The sequence below is a fragment of the Myxine glutinosa genome, chromosome 9 (assembly GCF_964187855.1).
Source record: "Myxine glutinosa chromosome 9, kmMyxGlut1.1, whole genome shotgun sequence".
In the NCBI taxonomy this organism is placed as follows: domain Eukaryota; kingdom Metazoa; phylum Chordata; class Myxini; order Myxiniformes; family Myxinidae; genus Myxine; species Myxine glutinosa.
In genome coordinates this window covers 91,691,845-91,711,873 of record NC_136269.1, presented here as the reverse complement: position 1 = coordinate 91,711,873, position 20,029 = coordinate 91,691,845, and the positions used below count along the sequence as shown (strand labels likewise).

General features: G+C 42.7%; 1 protein-coding gene across 4 annotated transcripts in view; it reads right to left on the bottom strand.

The window, feature by feature from the left end:
- The window catches only part of RRBP1 (ribosome binding protein 1), a 128,851-nt gene that overhangs the window by 3,276 nt on the left and 105,546 nt on the right, over positions 1-20,029 (bottom strand). For 2 of the 4 annotated variants that reach the window (XM_068128833.2, XM_068128834.2), the window contains exons 15-24: positions 14,114-14,200; positions 13,160-13,249; positions 12,814-12,906; positions 11,852-11,923; positions 6,039-6,122; positions 5,830-5,913; positions 5,398-5,490; positions 4,626-4,685; positions 4,450-4,509; positions 3,301-3,444 (exon numbers count right to left, since the gene is read on the bottom strand). In XM_068128833.2, coding sequence (XP_067984934.2) covers positions 3,301-3,444; positions 4,450-4,509; positions 4,626-4,685; positions 5,398-5,490; positions 5,830-5,913; positions 6,039-6,122; positions 11,852-11,923; positions 12,814-12,906; positions 13,160-13,249; positions 14,114-14,200 — 867 coding nt within the window. The remainder of the gene's footprint in view (positions 1-3,300; positions 3,445-4,449; positions 4,510-4,625; positions 4,686-5,397; positions 5,491-5,829; positions 5,914-6,038; positions 6,123-11,851; positions 11,924-12,813; positions 12,907-13,159; positions 13,250-14,113; positions 14,201-20,029) is intronic. The other 2 variants (XM_068128835.2, XM_078784521.1) reach the window with 1 other exon arrangement.

The following is a 20,029-nucleotide window of genomic DNA, read 5'->3' as shown; positions in this document are numbered from 1 at the left end:
ATGAAAAATCGAGCTCCGTGTGGCTAGACACATGACAATGGCCTAACCAAATACCGAAACCCCTGTCAGATTCCACCAAACCCCTCGGAGAAGATGTAGCTTGAACTCGATTACCCCCTAAGAAGACATCTTTTTCGGGCGTGGCTCCGCCCACAATGGGCGTAATACGCCCACTCTAGGCAGGACACAACTAGATCATGATATCAACCTCCCACCCAAGTTTCATCAAGATCGGATTATATCATCGGGTAGTTATGCTGCGGACACACACACACACACACACACACACACACACACACACACACACACACACACACACACACACACACACACACACACACACACACACACACACACACACACACACACACACGACGAATATAGTGGTCACTTGATAACTCGTGAACCAATAGCTGAAGTACCCGGGGTTGCCTGGGGAAGGGGGATGGAGACGGACGGGAAGACGGAGGAGGGAAGGTGGGGTTAGGGGAGGAGAGGGGAAGAGGGAGGAGAGAGGGAAGGGAAGGGGGAGGCAAGAGGGGAGAGGGAGGAGAGAGTTATACTGCATATGTAAATGTTGATGAACAACTCTATCTCTGTAATTGTTGATGGTTCAACATCTCCTTCCTTCCCCATCAACAGTGCTGTCCCTCAAGGTTCCATCCTGTCTCCAACACTCTTCCTTCTTTTTATCATTGACCTTTCTCCAACAAATAACGAAATGCACTCATATGCTGATGACTCGACATTACATTCCTCCATGTTTTTCCCATCTGCCCCATCCTCCCTCACTCGATCTACATCTCGTTTGATCACAACCACCACTTTAAATTTTTCTGTCAAAGTCAAAATACATCTTGAATGAATTTTCTGTCAAAATCATTGAAAGAGAAATACAAATACAGAAGAGAAGCTATGACACTCCAAGTTGATCTCAGGTGCATCCACTTTCCTTTGATCACCCTTGAGATGTCTCTATAACTTGATTTGAGTCCACCTGTGGCCAATTCAATCGATTGGACGTGATTTAGAAAGAAACACATCTTTCTATATTAGTCAGGGCCCTTAGGGATATTTTGGTTCAAATTCTTCCAAAAGCATCAAATTTGGCGCAGATGTTGCCCATGCCATACTCTTTCGATTTTTGACGGGCGCCAAGGGCGGTATGATCCAGGGACCATACCGGTCCATCCCGCCATGTCACCTGACCTATGACGTCATAATTAGGATATGCATCCAATCACATGGCGTACTATATATAAGTGGTCAAAGTTCAAAATGAATCGATCGAAAAATGAAGGCAGGGATCCATTTTTAAGGTTTTCATAAAATCCAATATGGCCGCCAGGTCACAAGACCTATGACGTCATATTTATGACATGTATACAATCATGTATACATGAACCCGGATCATGATCGCACAAAAATTAAACACAAGGATATGGCATACAGTTCATAAAACATCAAAATCCGTACCTTTGTAATTACACTGATGAACTGCATATGCCTGAAAATTAGGAAATAGACATGTAAATATTTCCTCTAATTGTCAAAAATAAGGTCAGAGTTCGATTACCCAACCCAGAAACATAAAATGGTGAACCTCGCGTAAATCTTGACAAAAAACTCAAAAACCGACATGTTTGACTCAAAAATGACCTTTAAGATGACCTTGAGGGTTGACCTTGACCTCGAATCATCAAAATAACATAATAAGTGGATTCCTCGACCTCGAAAACCCCTGAAAAGTGGTATCATACATGATTCCAACCCTTTTGGTTATTTAACTGATTTTCCTCTAATCCGGGTGGCGGCCATTTAGTATTTCGGCAATATGGGGCCCCCGGGGGGGGGGGGGGGCGCCCGTCTTGGCGCCCGTCAAAAATCGAAAGAGTATGGCATGGGCAACATCTGGGCCAAATTTGGTGCTTTTGGAAGAATTTGAACCAAACCCAAACGGCCCCAAAATATCCCTAAGGGCCCTGACTATATAAGGTCCCACAGTTGACAGTGCATGTCAGAGCAGAAACTCAACCATGAAGTCCAATTAACAGTCCGTAAAACTCCGAGATACAATTGTGAGAAGGCATAGATCTGGGGAAAGGAATAAAACAATAATTTCTTGTGTTGAAAGTTCCCAAGAGCACAGTGAGCTCCATCATTAGGAAATGGAAAGACTATGGAACTACCCAGACTCTTCCTAGAGCTGGTCGTCTGACCAAACTGAACAACCGGGCAAGAAGGACCATGGTCATGGAGGTGAACAATAACCCAATGACCACTCTGACAGAACTACAGACGAGATGAGAGAACCTGCCAGAAAGACAAGTCTCTGCAGCACTTTAAAAATCTAAGCTTTCTGGAGAGTGGCCAGATGGAAGCCACTCCTAAGAAAAAGGCTCATGACAGCACGACTGGAGTTTGGAAAAAGGCACGTGAACAACTCTGAGAGCATGACGAAAATATTCTGTGTTCTGATGAGATGAAAGTCGAACTCTTTTACTGAATGCAAAGTTCTACGTCCAGCAGAAACCAAGCACAGCTCATCACCCATCTAATACCATCCCTTCCGTGAAGCACGTTGGTGGCAGCATCATGCTATGGGGATGCTTTTCAGCAGCACTGACTGTGAGACTTCTAAAGATAGAGGGAACCTTGACTGGAGCCAAATACAGGCAAATTCTTGAAGAGAACCTGCTTCAGAGTGCAAAAGACCTTAGAGTGTGGCGAAGATTTATGTTTCAACAGGACAATGACCCCAATCATACAGCCAAAGCAACACTGGAATGGCTTCAGAACAAGAACATGAACGCCATTGAGAGGCCCAGCAAAAGCCTGGATTTAAATCCCATTGCGAATCTGTGGAAATACTTGAAGATTGCTGTTCACCGATGATCCCTTGCAAATATGTAAGGAAGAATGGGAGAAACTCCCCAAATACAGATGTGCAAAGCTCATACACACATACCCAAGACGACTCAAATCTGTAATCATGCCAAAGGTGCTTCTACGAAGTATTGACTCAGAGGGTTGAATACTTATGTAAATTAGATATTTCTGTATTTCATTTTTAATTATTTTGTAAACATTTCAAAAGGAAAAATTCCACTTTGACATTATGGGATATTATGTGTAGATCAGTGACAAAAAAATCACAATTTAATCCATTTTAAATTCAGGCTGTAACACAACAAAAGATGAAAAGAGTGAAGTGGTGTGAATACTTTCTGAAGGCACTGTACTAACTCCATCTCATAAGCAAAACCCGAGGTGCCATTTCACAAAAATCAACCGTCTTGCCTTGGCTTCCATTTGCACAGACAGCTTTGTGGCTTTCTCCCGCTCCTTAATCAGTTGTTCCTGCGTCACTTTAAGCAGATTTTGCAGCTTCAGTGCTGTCTGGCTCAGATCATAAGTCAGTTTTTGTTCTTTTTCAAGCTTTCCCTGCATGAAAAACAAGAGCAGCAAAGCATGCACAAGCACCAAAACCTGACAAAATCACTTATAAATCCACAAAGAGATGGTCAGAGTTACGCTTAACGAAGGACCTTTTTAATTGAGTCATAATCTAGCAATTCATTGAATCACATTTTTACAACAATAACAAATGTTTGACAAACATTTCCCCGTTTTATCATGATGGCATTCCTCCATACGGATTTTCAACAAGGATTTATTATGAGAATATGGAGAAGACAAATTAATAAGTTGGTCAAAAGGTCAAAGGTCAACGTAACATAAAATAGTAAATTTTCATCCAATTGTCCTGAAATTTTAATTTACCATTTGATATTTTGTCATAAAATTTTCAACAAAGATTTATTATGAGAATATGGAGAAAACAAATTAATTAATATTGTCAATATTTCTGGTGACTTATGATTGACAATATTCTGTCAATTAATCAGTCAATTAATAAATCTGGTGAAAAGATCAAAGGTCAAGGTTGCATAAAATCAGCAATTTTCATCCAATTGACCTGAAATGTTAAGAATTTTCATATTGGGTCACTGAATTGGATCACTAATCAAAAGCTAGAAGACGACCGATTTTGTTTTTAGATCAAAAGGTCAAAGGTCAAGGTTACATAAAATCGTCAATTTCCATCCGATTGACTTGAAATTTGAGCAGAGTTTGCATATTGGGTCACTGAAGCCTATTGCTTTTGAGGTCAAAATGTCAAGGTCACCTAAAATAATCAATTTATTTTAGCTGTTTTCGTCATGTTTAGAATAAGGAAGAAGAGGAAGTCTGAATACAAAGCGGACGCGGATGGGCTTTACATTTTCAGATGCGTTCTGGTTATTAAAATTACTATTGTTTTTATGACATATCAAGATTTGCTTCACCTGTGTAAGTGATTTTTAAAATGTCTCGCCTCGTTTTCTCAAACTGTTCCCTTGATGGAAATGCAGTTGTATGGGGAGAGCATCCATCAAAAGCCATTACCTTCAAGAATGCAGTGTCATCGTCCATCCCTTCGCTTCCAGCACCATTCAAGTGTTGCATCTGATTGTGCATGCAAGGACAAATGCAAAGACGAAAGTACACCATAAATAGTCATTGTTACAAAAGAAATATTGAATTATGACAACATATAAGTAATGTTGAGATTTCGATTTTACCTCTCCTTCTGAGACTTTTGGCTGTAGCCGCTCCATCGTCTCCGCTATGTGCTTCCTTTGCTGAAGTAAAGGGAAAGAAAGAGTCGAGGGGAATATCGTGACATAAAAGCACTTCCTTCACTCAATATTGCATAATCCTATTAAAAAGGCAGCACTCCCCTACTACTTAACCCGATAAGGAATGCAGCACTCCACTACCGGATTTTCATGAGACAGCACTCGATGCGCAGATAATATGATGTATCAAGGAGGCAGCAATTTTACAACTGATGCAAAGCTTCTTCTCCTTCTTTCTTTTGTATGCAGAAAATGAAAGTGGGTCATGTCAATTGTTGGGGGGCACAGATGTTCTGCCGATGCAGTTCCCCCTGTAAGTTAGAGCAGGAATTTGGAATTTGGGCAGGGTACCAGTGATGGGTCATCTGCTCTTCGTGAAGGGAACCATAGGATCCTTAACACCCATCAACTGACAGGATATGCGACGCACATTGGCGAATCACCCTTCCTGTGAAACACCAAGGTGACAGTTTATAGCTGGCCCGAGATTCAAACCCAGCTCGACATCTCAGAGGCGAGTGTGCATACTTCTAGGCTATCATGCCAGCCCAACACAAAACCTAATATAGCATCGCATTGCAATTAAAACATGAGAACAAGATTTCATGGTAATACTGTCAAAAGCACGACACTTCCCGTTAAACTACACCAACAGGACACAATTGCACTAGTGAAGTAAACGTATAACTGCCACAGCCTCTCGAGGACAGCTCACCTCTTCCAGGTCTAGCTGGTCCAAGTATACCATGGGCTCTGTGGAAGTTGTGTTAGAGAACTGTGTGTTTACCCTATGCAGCTGCTGCTGTACCTGCAGGTCAAAATAAGTGCACAGGCAGGTTGGTACGAGGTAGAATTTGTGGTAGAATTCGTGGAAATGATCCGCTTTGCATCTCGTACACAACAATTGTCTATAGTTAATCCAGAACATAAATCACTAATTTACGCTTCGCAATACAAACGGGAGGCTTGCTTGTGAAAGTGAAAAGACTCATCGTTTATTAGAACCACAGTGCTTACTCAAGAACCACAGTGCTTACTCAAGATGGTAGACTTCTTCTTTTTTTTTTTTTACTGGGGAAACACACAAAGCCACTCAAACTGAGCGTTGTATCTGCAATAAGCTTCAGTTTCGAACCCTCGGACTCACCAAACACAACTCCTCAGTTTGCTTCTTCATATCACCATCCAGAATGAAGAACTTTTGTTCTGATTCTTCAAGCTGGTCCCTCAGCTGAAACAAAAATAACATTACTTACATGGCCAATGTGTCCCACTGCCGTTACATCACGGTGTGCGTACCAAAGGCAATCTCGAGTATAACCGGGCAATGTGATGGGGTCAGTGAATGATCAATACCTTTTGTGCGTGTGTCTCTTGCCGAAGCCTCTCAGACGTCTCCGACTCGTGCTGTTTTTCCAGCTGCGATATTCTCTCCGTGAACTGTTAGCACAAGACTTGCCATTAATATTGTGCAACAACCGCCATCGCAACAATGATAAATAATCATAAAACGTGGTTGATAGACTATTGAGCTTCAACAACTCTATAGCTACAACAATAACCCCACAACAAGTATTGAGCTAAACAATTGAGCCAAATCCCTCAATTTTGTGTTTGCTTCCAAATCTTGCGTCCCCAGCCACTCTCTCTCCCTCCCTCTGTACCCACCCTACCCAGTTGCACCCAACTGTTCCTGGACTCTGTGTCTTAGGTACCTGAGGTGGAGAAGTTTCTGGCAACCCTCGACTGTGATTCTGCAACTCGACCGGACGGCATCAGCTCGTGTGTCCTAAAAACATGTTCTGCTGCTCTTACACATCCTCCCTCTGCCCTTTTCACACTGTTGTTTTCGCTAGGTCATGTTCCATATCCTTGGAAGTCAGCCAACATCACATTACATAAAAAGGTGCAAAACTGATCCCCTTAACTACAGACCAATTAACTTACTTCCAATCATCAGCAAGGTCAGGGAATCCATCATTTCAGTTGATATGAAATCTTTCCTTTTCTCCAAAGGCCTCATCTCAGATCATCAATTTGGTTTCAGACCAGGTCACTCTACCTTGGACATGCTGCTTCTACTCTCCCAACAATGGATGGAGGCCCTCAATGTCAGACATGAGATCAGGTCCGGTTCTCCAGATATATCTCATGCTTTTGATAGTCTGGCATCCTGCCTTGCTCTCCACCTCTCTGCCCATGGCATCCAAGGGTTAGCGAAGTATTAGAATGACCAGCTCCGTCTGTCTCTCTGCGTGTATCTGTCCTTCTACAAGATGGAGGAAATGACGTAACATCGAGTAAATGATTCAAAGTAAATTTCATTCGATTTTCTTTGAGGTCATTGGAAAGCTATTTAACAAGTAATAAAAACATTTTTTTTAAACGAAAAAGGATGTAAGGATGTTACTGGAAAAAATATGGAAACAAGAAGAAATTAAAACTGCGAGCAGTGATGTGACCAAAACAACCTATTCTGATTGGACAAGTGTGCAACAACGTCCTTGATAACGGTAGCGCAATTATGCAAAGTTTGAACTGAATCGATCCGAAAAATGGAGGAGGTGCATTTTAGAGGTTTTTCATGAAATCCCATATGGCCGCAATGCTACGTGACCTATGACGTCATCCAGAGGATATACATCAAGTCAATTGGCATACTATAAGTCGTCAAAGTTTCAACTCAATCGATCGAAAAAGTAAGGCGGAGATGCATTTTAAATGTTTTCATGAAATCCAATATAGCCGCTTAGTCACGTGACCTATGACATCTGTAATTTTGTTTTCTTTTTCATTGCCAGACCATGTGACCGATCAATTATTTTTTTTTGATATTCAAGTTATTATTGATGAATAGATGCCACGAAAAATGTTTTGTCTTAATTGGATAGACTTTTTTTTACCTCAACGTAGCTGCTAAACCGTTTCACCAATGACGTCATCTCATACAACTTTTTTGCACCATGGGTAGTCGATCATAACATGACAAGATTCAAATCGATAGCATTTGCGGTTTCGGAGAAGATGATTTTTAAAGTTTTCGCTTAAATCCAAGCTAGTTGCCATGGTGATTGCAAAATCAAAATTCGGAAAAAAGATGGCATCAATTCCCATTGGCTACAACATTCCTGGAAAGTTTCAACTTGATCGTTGATCGGAGCAACAGTGCCGATGCTGCAGCTTCCACAAAATTTGGCGGAAACAATAATAATAAGTCCAACAACAAAAGGAGACCAAGTCTCTTATAGACTCGGTCCCCTAATGAGCGGTTATACTTGGAAAAAAAATCAATGTCTGTTTAAACATAAAGATACAGGTTTCTATTTTAAAAGTCAGTCTATCTTTCTGAATTGGATGAAGAAGATGTTTAATGTGTGGCAGCATGAACCATTTAAGATTTTAGAATAAAGTGTGACGAACACGGAAGGAGCACATAAACAACAACAACTCTGCCACGAAAGGTCCGGTTTTCGTGTGTTTCACTTTTTTTCATCCTCTGAGATTTACGGATAGATATGCCATGTGGTTGTGAAGTGCAACATGATGTCTTTGATGAAACCCGTCAGTGAAGCGATTGGGAGCTGGTAGATATGCATGGCTAGTGTTATTGGAAACGTCTATGTTGCACAACTGGACTTTCAAGATGCTTTAGCTGATGTGGGTGGCCCCCAGCGGCTGCGGGCACCTAACGGAGGCTCTGCTCTTGAGGAAGTTCAGTCACTCAAACTCTTGGGTCTCACTATCAGCCACGATCTCTCTTGGGCAAACCACATTTCTAAATTGACCTCCAAAGCCTGTCTCAGAATCCTCTGTCATGCAAAGTCCTTCTTTAGCACACCTGAACTATTAATTATCCACCTGCAAGATCTTCATCCGCAGCTTGGATTACTGCTCTCTCCTTTGGGCTGGCTTGCCTGCTATCTTTCTCTGCTTGACACCATGGAAAACAAGGCCTTCACAATCATTGGAATCTCCCGTGCTGAAGCCGAGTCTATGGGCTTATCACTTTCCGATCAAAGACAGGTCAGTTGTCTCTGTCTTCGACCGCCTCCTTTCTGGTGTTGCACCCTCTGCTCATCCCATGCTCTGTCCCTCCCCCTCTTCCTCCTAGGTTTCTGCAGGGTGCACACCGTCCACCATTAACCCCATACTTGTGAAATTCCCAAAATTCAGAATCACTGTTCACCTCCACTGATGTGTTCCACCTTTTCCCCACATGTGGAACCAACTTCCACATTCTCTTCAATCTCAATCAGCCTTTTTCTGCCCCAGTTCCGTTATTTCTTCTTCTAATTCTCCTTCAAATTCCCACAATTGTTATTTCCTGAAACTCCTAGTAGTGTCCATTTGTGTTATACCGTTTCCCTCCCCCCAGCACACTCCCTTCCACAGATATACCGATAAAGTTCTCTACTGTTAATGTGCTTCCCTCTCTCTCCCCCTTCTGTCTCCCGCTCCCTTTATTATATGTTTTACGTGTTTTCTGTTTGTGTCCTTGTGTTTTATGTGTTCCTCTTACATGAGCTTAGACTTCCAGTAAAAAAAAAAAAAAAAAAAAAAACTTTCAGTTTCTCCTTCCTGAGAATTTGCTTCTGTATCGATTTTATCCACGTTGTGCATCCTCACCTATCCCTCATTCCTCCCCACATCCCATATTTGTCCAGGTCTCCCTCTATTCCTAGGTTTCAGACCAGGTCACTCTACTCTGGACATGCTGCTTCTGCTGTCTCAACAATGGATGGAGGTCCTCAATGCCAAATAGTCAGGTTCACTATGTTTTTTCGTTCAAAATTTTGGTAGATTAGCAAAACTATACATTTTTGGAATATTCAGAGCATGAGGAATCCAAAAATTAATGTTTACATTTGCGTAGACACCTTTGCGAAAATGACACTCAGGACAGTGATGAAGATCTGTAAAAGCATATTCCTGAACGGTATAGACCTCGTAGATCTGGTGTATAGGACTTATAGTTCAATCTGATACTACCTATAACTTCCTATAACAACCTATAACTTCAAAGGACTTGCAATATCATGTATTATGTAATACAGTTATATCACAAATATAAAGCCAATGGTTTTCAATTACCTTTGTTTGTTGCTTTTCTAGAATCCTGAGCACTATTTTGAGGCCTTTATTGGATTCCTTGACCCAGAAAACATAGGATTAGCATATTTAATTAAGTCTCTGGGTTGACTAGAAGCCGAGATCGCGCAAAATATGTATTTTATGGTGGCCATTTTCAAAATCCAAAATGGCGGCCATGCAGGTGTCTGTGCAAATGCCAACATTGATTTTCAGATTCTCCATGATCTGAATATTCCAAAAATGTACAGGTTTGCTAATCCCAAAATTTTGAAAGAAATTATATTTGTTAACATAGTGAACCTGACTATCTTCATCACTGTCCTGAGTGTCATTTTCGCAAAGGTGTCTACGCAAATGTAAACATTAATTTTTGGATTCCTCATGCTCTGAATATTCCAAAAATGTATAGTTTTGCTAATCTACCAAAATTTTGAACGAAATTATATTTGTTAACATAGTGAACCTGACTAAAACAGAAAATTAGAGCTGTCTCCCTTGACATATCACGTGCCTTCGATACGGTCTGGCACCCCGCTCTGCTCACCAAACTCTCCCCCTTTGGTATCCATGGAAATCTCCACGCATGGCTGGCGGACTTCCTCTCTAGTCGAAGTCAACGTGTGGCCCTGAATGGGTTTCTCTCATCTCCTCTTCCTGTTCAGGCTGGAGTTCCCCAAGGCAGTGTTCTGGGCCCTGTGCTTTTTCTGGTCTTCATCAATGATCTCTCTGACTCTCTTGAAAATCCTCTCTATCTCTTTGCTGACGACTGCACTCTCTGCCGCTCCATTCCTCATCCCTCAGATCGGCAGTCTGCAGACTCCTCACTCTCTGCAGACCTGGACAAAATCACAGACTGGGCAAATAAGTGGAACATGTCTTTTAATCCTGACAAATCTCACACTCTTACGATGTCTCTCCGAAAAGACCGTCTGAACAACCCTCCCATCCACCTTCTGAATAATCCTCTCCAAGAAGTTCTGTCACTCAAGCTTTTGGGTCTCACTATCTGCCATAATCTTTCCTGGGAAAAGCACATTTCCAAGCTGGCCTCCAAAGCCAGTCGCCGACTGGGCATCCTCCGTCGTGTGAAGTCCTTCCTTGGCACACCTGAGCTCCTCACCACATACAAGGCTTTCGTCCGCAGCTCAATGGCGTACTGCTCTCCCCTCTGGGCTGGTGCTCCTGCCTCACACCTAGCTCGTCTTCACGCTGTTGAAACCAAAGCGTTCAGAATCATTGGAATCTCCCGCGATGAAGCTATCTCCGAGGGCCTTTCACTTACTCACCGCAGGCAGGTTGGTGGTCTTTCCGTCTTCTACCGACTCCTCTCCGGCCTTGCTCCCCCAGCTCTCTCTGGACTCTGTCCCCCAAATATTCCTACAGATCGCACAAGATCTGCCTGCAACCCTCTTATGGTTAAACTGCCAAAATCAAGACTCTCTGCTCACCTTCACTCCTTCATTCCTCTTTTCTCCCGCCTTTTCTCCCGCCTCCCTCACTCTCTTCAATCCCACTCCTCCCTCCAGGTCTTTAAAACAGCTGTTCACCACCATTTCTTATCTTCCCCCATCCAAAACCTTGATGTTTTCTACCCCCGCTAATTTCACCCCAAATCCACTTTTTTGAAATACCAACTTCTTTCCTGGAAGTCCTTGGTGTCCTTGTGTTTTATACTTCTCCCACCCCACCCCCTCCCCACCCCCTCCCCCTTCCCACGCCTCCTCCCCCCAAGCCCTCTCCCTGCCATACATCTCCCGATGTCCCTGCTCTCAAATGTTGTGTTTGTGTGCTTCCCCTTCTCTACCCATCTTGTCTACCGCTCCCTCTTTTTATATATTTTGTTTGTCTGTTTGATTTTTTTTTTTTGTGATAAAATGTTAGCTCTTTCACGAGCCTCGATTCTGTATACAAAAAAAAAAGAAAAAAAAAAGTCATGTTGCTGGTGTTTTCCCCCTCTCTTTATACTGTTCCCTATGTGCTGTTGTGTCCTGATCCGTTACTGTGCCCTTGGTGTTCCACTAGCCTTGACTTTGTATAATGTAAACATTGAATGGACCAGAAGTGAGTTTTGCAATTACCTTCTCTGAATCATTCACTCGCTGCTCAAACTGATGCAACTTCTGCTCTAAAGAATCTTTTTGCATCACGCTCTGTGGACATATCAACAATAAGCAAGCATCAACAATTAACCATAATATATACATAGTATTGTACTAAAACGATTCACAATTATGCACTGCACATCTTGCTAGAAAGTTTAGACTGCACACGCATGTCTGCACAGATTTGCTGTTGAAAATTATTTTCATTCAAGAAAGGTCGACACCACAATAAAACCTTGCCAGTTCTTAATCAAATCGTTATAAAAAATGAAATCCGGCCACTTTTGGTGAGCTGAACGAGTATGACGAGCAGTTGATGAGCTGCTGAATGATGTATGAGCTACTGAATGAGCTGAATGATGTATGATACATGTCACGCAGAATCGAGAGGTCTTGAAATAAATCCATCATGTAAATGATACACCCCTATTTTTCATACATGTACATCTCTCAAATCCAAAAAAATCGTTAAATATTTCATGTCTCCCAATGTTGATTGCATATATAAAGTTTTATTTAAAATGTTTTAAAATGTGCCCGTAATTGCATATTTTTGGCATTTGACCATTTGACCCTGCGCAAGGGGGCTGGGCCAAAATGATACTGCTCTTGCACCTTCTTGCCATGTGGTGATCATAACTATCACGTTTGGTGAATTCTGCGCAACCGTTTATGAAGAGATAGTTTGACGGACACACAGACAGACAGATGGTTGGACGGACAGCCGAATATAATTGCCTTTCATTTTTTTCTCAAAAATCATTGTGATAATGGCAAAGCTTCTGAGTGGTGCAAATCTACCCAATGATGAAAAGCAGACATTGGCCGATTAATGGTGTGTGAATGCAGTAACATAGTCCTTCTGGTTGACAAGATAAATCAATCAGGCTAAAAATCACAAACCTCCGAAAAAGACCAAAACAACCATGAAAAGTCACCTCTTGCAAAGTAGATTCAGCATCTGCCAATCGGCTCTGCCACTTCTGTTCCTCCATCTCAACACTGTCCTGCAACCGTTTTAGAATTCCCTCCTGTGGGGTGAATCCAGCACGAGGGTAGGAGTTGAGATGGATGGCAGCAAAGATGAAACACAGACCCAGGAAAAAAGGCAAAGCAAAAATAAGCACAGCAAGAGGAGCGAGACAAGAGTGGCTCAGAAAGCTCATCAAAAGGTGCATGAAGATTACGGTAAACCAAAAAGTTGAAGGTGTTCCAAGAACAATTAAATTCGATGGATTACAGCAAATGGAGAATCGGGAGCCAAAGCATTTCCGCTGAACTCACCGTCTCGGCCAACACGTCCTTGTACTTCTCACATTCCTCCTCAGACTGCAGCCTCGCCTGCTCACTCATCTGCACTTGACTCGAGAGATTCTAGCAGAAACACATACATTGCATAACCAACATGTGTTCCTTTTCATTACTAATATTAATAGATAAATGCATTTGTGATGGATCTTCTTCTTTCACAGCCACAATTATTCCCACGTTCTTGTGGGGATTCTCAGGGGAAGTTTTTGGCCCAAGTCTTTCATGAACCGGCTGGTCAGGCCTGATTTTCGACGAAGTAGAAAGGTCAGGGATTTGGAATTTGCTAATGGTGCCGCCGATAGCTCGACTACTCTTTGCAAAGGAGACTGTGGGATCTTAAAGGTCCAGCAAGAAATATCAGCAGACAGGATGCCAGTTTAACGTCCATCCGAGGGACGACACACACATTGATAAGTCACCCTCCCTCTGAAACACCAGGATGACAGTTTATAGCTGAGTCAGGATTCAAACCCAGGATAGACAACTTAGAGCCCAGTGTGCGAACAACTAGGGTCTAGTCTAGGCCACACTGGCAGCTCGTATATGTGATGCACTAAATTGAATATTGTCATTAATTTTATAATAAATTTGAATATTTACAATGGCATCTGAAAGAAACCTTTCATTTATGTTCGACCGCAAAGGACACACTGCATTCGTGTGGTATATTCAAGCATTTGACCTTCTCTCTCTTGCTTTGACAAAGGCCTAATGCTCAAAAGGTCAGCCACACATTGTTTCCCCTGGTGGTTAACATACTTTCTTTTATTGGCTTTCAGTTGATAAAACCCATTAGCATGGTAGTTATAAAGGCGTCCCGAACTTCATCATGTGGCTGGCTCAGCAAACTCAAGGAGTGGGGGAGAAAGAAAGAGCTATCAAGAATTGATGTTCTGGCTCTGTCGGAAATACTAAATCAGAACTCACCACAATATCTGCAGATTGTTCTTCCTGCTGACGACTCAGACTGTCAAATGCGGCTTGCTCAAAATCTCGCAGCCAGACATCCTGCACCTGCGTGCAAACATTATGGTTTCATTATAATATTACCACAGAGCTGCACACTGTGTCACAAACTAAAAACCAGGACGAGGGTTCAGGAAAAGTTAGATGAATAATACTATAAGTATAACAGTATATTGTTGTCGTGGTCAGTCGCCCGGTTGCCCGTTTTGGTGCTGGCGAGTCCACCACGTCGTATCAACATGAATGCAACAGTCGATCACTTTGTGGTCTTCTTTGCTGGATCACTTGTCTAAAAGCCATGATACCGTGCAAGTTGGAAGTCCGAATCCACCAAGCGTTACACCCATGAGGCACTGCACGTCGTATGCAAATAAGGCCGAGGGAGCCTGACATGCGACGCAATCCAGGTGTATGGTGTAGACTCACTGTCACCCATTAGTCCTCAATGATCTTTCTTAGTCACCCCAAGGAGAACCACGACAGCCAGAATTCACCCCGAGACCAGGTATATTTAATACAACAAACAATGGTCACATGGAAAGTTAGCATTAATGCTAAAAAGAGACATAAATGACCGATTCCTAATGAGCAGACATAAAACATAGGCTCGCAGGAATGGTGATTTTCATACGCAAATGTTTGGAAGGGAAGATAGTGTCCGTCTATGATGTAAACGACACATTTCAAACATCACAATTAATTACGTTACGCTTATGATAAGACCGTGGTTCTTATCCTGGGTTCGACCGAACCCCAGGGGTTCAGTGAGCCAGTCTCAGGGGTTCGGCAGAGGTCCTCCGAAACGCATTGCAATTAGTTTTTTTTTTTTTTTTTAAAGTTTTGTATCAATTTTGAATCTATGTGTAATTACGCTTAATATTCATATTATTATTATTTTGCTATGTATGTTACGAACGAATGGGAATGTTATTTGTAATTGTATATTCCCATCCCATTCGTGGTTTCTCTGGTCTGTGTTTAAGATAAGTTGTTTCACACTGACTGTAGTAAGTTGAATCAATGAGCAACTTGCTAATTATTCTGTTGATGGTGCTTACTTGCTCACTGGATTTTGGACTTTGCAGGTGTTCGGAAATTCCAGTGAATAGCCTCGATTAGCTTGCCGTGTGCCGTGCGTCATTGGTCGCGCCTTACTTTGGAGTTACTGATTAATTGAAAAGTAAGTTGGAAATGTTTGTGGATATGCAGGGCGGGTTCAGAGTTATATTAAAGTCAAAAGTGGATGGTGATTATAAAATATGATTGAATTACTCAGAAAATTAGGTGGAGGTGATATAACTCCTTTGGTCGCAATTCAAAACTAACAATTTGCAGTTTTCCATTTAATATTATAATGGGATTTGAGGTGACATAGAGTTGAGTAGATAATAAATCCCGTCATCGTAACTAAGTTGTGTTTTCTTCGTTAAAATTTCTCAGTTTTCAGAGGGATAGTGATTATATTTCTTCATGTTCCTTTTTAAATTTTTGTCATATAATTATTTGCCCGAACTCAATTAAGATCAGTTTGGTACCTTTTTCTTTTTTTTTTGCAGTATGTCGAGCAAAAAAAGGAAGTGGTCGGAGGATTACGTGCGGTACGGGTTCACGTGTTTGACGGAACGGGACGGAAGTCAGCGTCCTCAATGCATGCTTTGCAATGTCAAGTTGAGCAACTCCAGCCTAGCACCAGCAAAACTACGGGTACACTTCAAAAAACTGCACGGCGAGTGGCAGTACAAAGACGCAACGCTGGATGAATTCAAATTGAAGAGAGTCCGATTCGACGCAAGTGCTACCTTGCCCACTCTCGGCTTCGTTCCAATTGACAAACCGATCCTCACCGCATCGTATGAAGTTGCGTACCTGATCGCAAAGCAGGGAAAACCGCACACCGTTGGTGAGACACTCATCAAACCGGGCGCGTTGAAGATGGCCAACATCATGCTGGGAAAAGCTGCTGAAAACAAGTTGTCTCTCGTTCCACTCTCAAATGACACCATCAGATGCAGAATCGACGACATGCGACGACATCCACGCCCAGGTAGTTGCAGATTTCGTCGCGAGCCCGACAAAATTCAGCCTTCAACTCGACGAGACCACCGACGTTTCGAATTTGAGCCAGCTCATCTTATTTGTGCGTTATGTCAAAGGAGACAAGATCAAGGAAGACTTTCTGTTCTGCAAGCCTCTCACAACAACAATGAAGGCAGCTGACGTGAAGAAGCTTGTGGACGACTTCTTCAGAAGCAACAGCCTCTCGTGGAACATGGTGTCTGCAGTTTGCTCGGACAGAGCTCCAGCCATGCTGGGATGCAATCCCAGTTTTGGAGCGCTGGTGAAGGCCGTTGCACCACACATCATCGTCACGCACTGCGTCCTGCACAGACACGCGCTGGCATCAAAAACCCTGCCTCCAAAACTGTCCAATGTTCTGAAAATCATCGTTGAAACTGTGAATTACGTGCGGAGCCGTGCTCTGAATCATCGCATCTTCAAAGAGCTGTGCAATGAAATCGGCTCTGAATTCGAAGTCCTTCTCTACCACTCTAACGTTCGATGGTTATCACGAGGGAAGGTAGTGAGCCGTGTTTTTGCCTTGCGTGTAGAATTAGCCCTGTTTTTGCGAGAACACCAGCATTGCCATGCAACGCACTTCCAAGAGTCAGAGTTCATCCTCGCCTTGGCGTACTTGGCTGACATCTTCGACGCATTCAATCATCTCAATTGCCAGATGCAGGGCGGTGGAGTGAATGTCATCGAATCTGAAGAAAAGCTGAGTGCTTTCCGAAAGAAGTTACCGTTGTGGAGGCGGCGAACAGAGAACGACAACTTCGCAAACTTTTCGCTACTGGACGAGTGCGTGAGCGGGATCGAAGATGAGTCTGAAGTTGGAGTCACTGCTGTACCGGGGGAGCTGAAGCAAGCGATTGCCACGCACTTGGATGAGCTGGGAAAGTCATTCGACGGCTACTTCCCCGACCAAGAGCAATACCCAGCATGGGCGCGGCAGCCGTTTACTTTCGACGTTGCAACGGCAGATGTCAACGACCAATACCTCGACGACCTCATCGAACTTCAGCAGAGTCAGACTCAACAACAACTCTTCGGCACAACAACGCTCTCAACGTTTTGGTGCCGCCAAATGGAAGGGTATCCTCACATCGCTAAAATTGCCCTTGAGATCCTCACGCCGTTCGTTACAACGTATCTCTGCGAGCATGCGTTTTCGAAACTGGTGGACATTAAAACAAAGAAAAGGAGCAGGCTTGCATGCGAAAATGATTTGAGGGTGGCCCTTGCCAAAACAAAACCACGCATTTCCCAGATCGCCTCCCGAAAAGAAGAACAGAAAACGCATTAAGATGCAATTCTTCTTAATTTTTTTTGTCAAATTTGAGGGGTTCTGCAAGTGTTCGGTGGGTTTCGTTAGGGTTCGGCGCCTTTAAAAAGGTTAAGAACCACTGTGCTAAGACATCTACTAAGGAAATAACTGCTCCATATAAAACATATTTAGCCCATTTGGAGATATTTCCCCGACAATATACAAACATATATTTGTGTCGACATGTTTTTGTGACAGGGAAGGGGGGAGGGGTATAGGTTGATGAAGGTGGTTTTAGGAACAGGAATGAACACAAACCGACAACAATTTCACCTTTCGACGAGACCGTCTCGCAGACGTGACAAACAAAACACAATTATTCAACCACCCACCCATACTCAACCTACAGTACCTACCCAGTTCTTCCAATATCCAGGTATGCCTGTATCCCCAAAGCCTCGAGGTATACAGTAGTGGCCAAAAATATTGGCACTCTCACACTTTTTTCAAATAACTCACAATTTTCTCTAAAAATAAGTTGAAATTGACAAAAGTATTTGGTCTCCACAATTCTTAATTTCCCTGTTAATATTACAGAACCTTTGTTTTTAATTATGAACTTAAAATATCTTTTTAAATCAGAAAATAAAAAGAAATGCCATCGACAAAATTATTGACACGTTAGACTTAATATTTGGTAGCACAGCTGTTGGACAAAATAACTGTGGTCATGCGCTTCCTATAGCCATGAATGAGCTTCCTACACCTCTCTACTGGCAGTTTGGCCCACTCTTCTTGTGCAAACTGCTCCAGTTCTCCCAGATTTGAAGGGTGCCTTCTCCCAACTGCTGGTTTCAGATCTCCCCACAGGTGTGCAATGGGATTTGGATCTGGACTCATTGCAGGCCACTTCAGAACAGTCCAGCGTTTTGTCTTGAACCATTACTGGGTGTTTTTTTAAGTGTGTTTGGGGCCATTGTCCTGCTGCAAGACCCATGATCTTCGACGGAGCCACAGCTTTTCTGACACTGCGTTGAACATTGCACTCCAAAATTTCTTGGTAATCTCCTGATTTCATGATGCCATGCACACATTCAAGTACCAGAGGTATCCAGGTACCCAGTGCCAGAGGCAGCACAGCAACCCCAAAACATCACTGAACCTCCTCCATGTTTAAATGTGGGGAAGGTGTTCTTTTCTTTGAAGGCTTCATTTCGTTTTCTGTAAAATAGAGATGATGTGCTTTACCAAGAAGCTCTAATTTGGTCTCATCTGTCCACAGCACATTCTCTCAGAGGATTTTGACTTGTTCAGGTGTGTTTTGGCAAACTCCAGTTGGGCTTTGTTATGTCTGTCTATCAACAGTGGGGTCCTCCTGAGTCTCCTACCATAGAACCCGCTTTCATTGAGTTGGCGACAGATAGTGCGAGTTGAAACTGTCGTACCTTGTGTCTGAAGGTCAGCTTGAATCTGTTTGGCAGTTGATTGAGGTGCTTTCTCCACTGAACGTACCTTCGCTGCAATCTTCGATCAAGATCTCTCTTGCGGCCACGTCCAGGGAGGCTGGCTACAGTGCCATGGGCCTTAAACTTCCTGATAACATTGCGTACGGTGGACACTGGTACATCGAAATCTCTGGACATGGACTTGTAGCCTTGAGATTGTCCATGTTTGGCTACAATCTTGTCTGACCTCCTCAGACAATCCTCTGGTTTTCTTTCTTTTGTCCATGCTCTTTGCAGTACACACTGACACAAAACAGCAGAATGACTCCTTTTCTCTATTCAAACTGGTTGAATGAGTGATTTTTATATTGCAGGCACCTGCAACTCAACACAGGCGAGTTAAATTCCAAAGTAAAGGAGAATCACCTCTTGAAATCTAATTATTTCTAACAACTTCTAAAAGGTGTCAATCATATTGTCTGGGCCATTTTAGGATTTCTGTGCGGAATAAGCTAAGATTTAGTAATTTTGTCAGCGTTTTTGTTTTGTGCCACTGCAAACCAAAGATATACGTATGTTGATTCCAAAAGATTTTTAAATTTCAACAGTTTTCTTGAAGAAATGGTGCATTATTTGAAAAAAGTGCAAGGGTGCCAATATTTTTGGTCACGACTGTATATCCTATTCAAGTTTATACCTATCCACTGTTTCTATCACAACTCCCTTTCCAGGGAGACTTTTCCTCCATTTTTTTTTTTTTTTTTTTTTGTATACTGAATCGAGGCTCGTGAAAGAGCTAACATTTATTTCACGAACAAAACAACCAGACAAACAAAATATACAAAAAGAGGGAGCGGAAGACAAGATGGGGAGAGAAGGGGAAGCACAAAACCACAACATTTGAGAGCAGGGAGAAGTGTGGGAGGGAGAGGGCTTGGGGGGAGGAGGCGTGGGAAGGGGGGGGGAGAGGTATAAAACACAAGGGGACTGAAATTAGCGGGGGTAGAAGAGATCAAGGTTTTGGATGGGGGAGGATAAGAGATGGTGGTGAACAGCTGTTTTAAAGACCTGGAGGGTGGAGTGGGATTGAAGAGAGTGAGGGAGTTT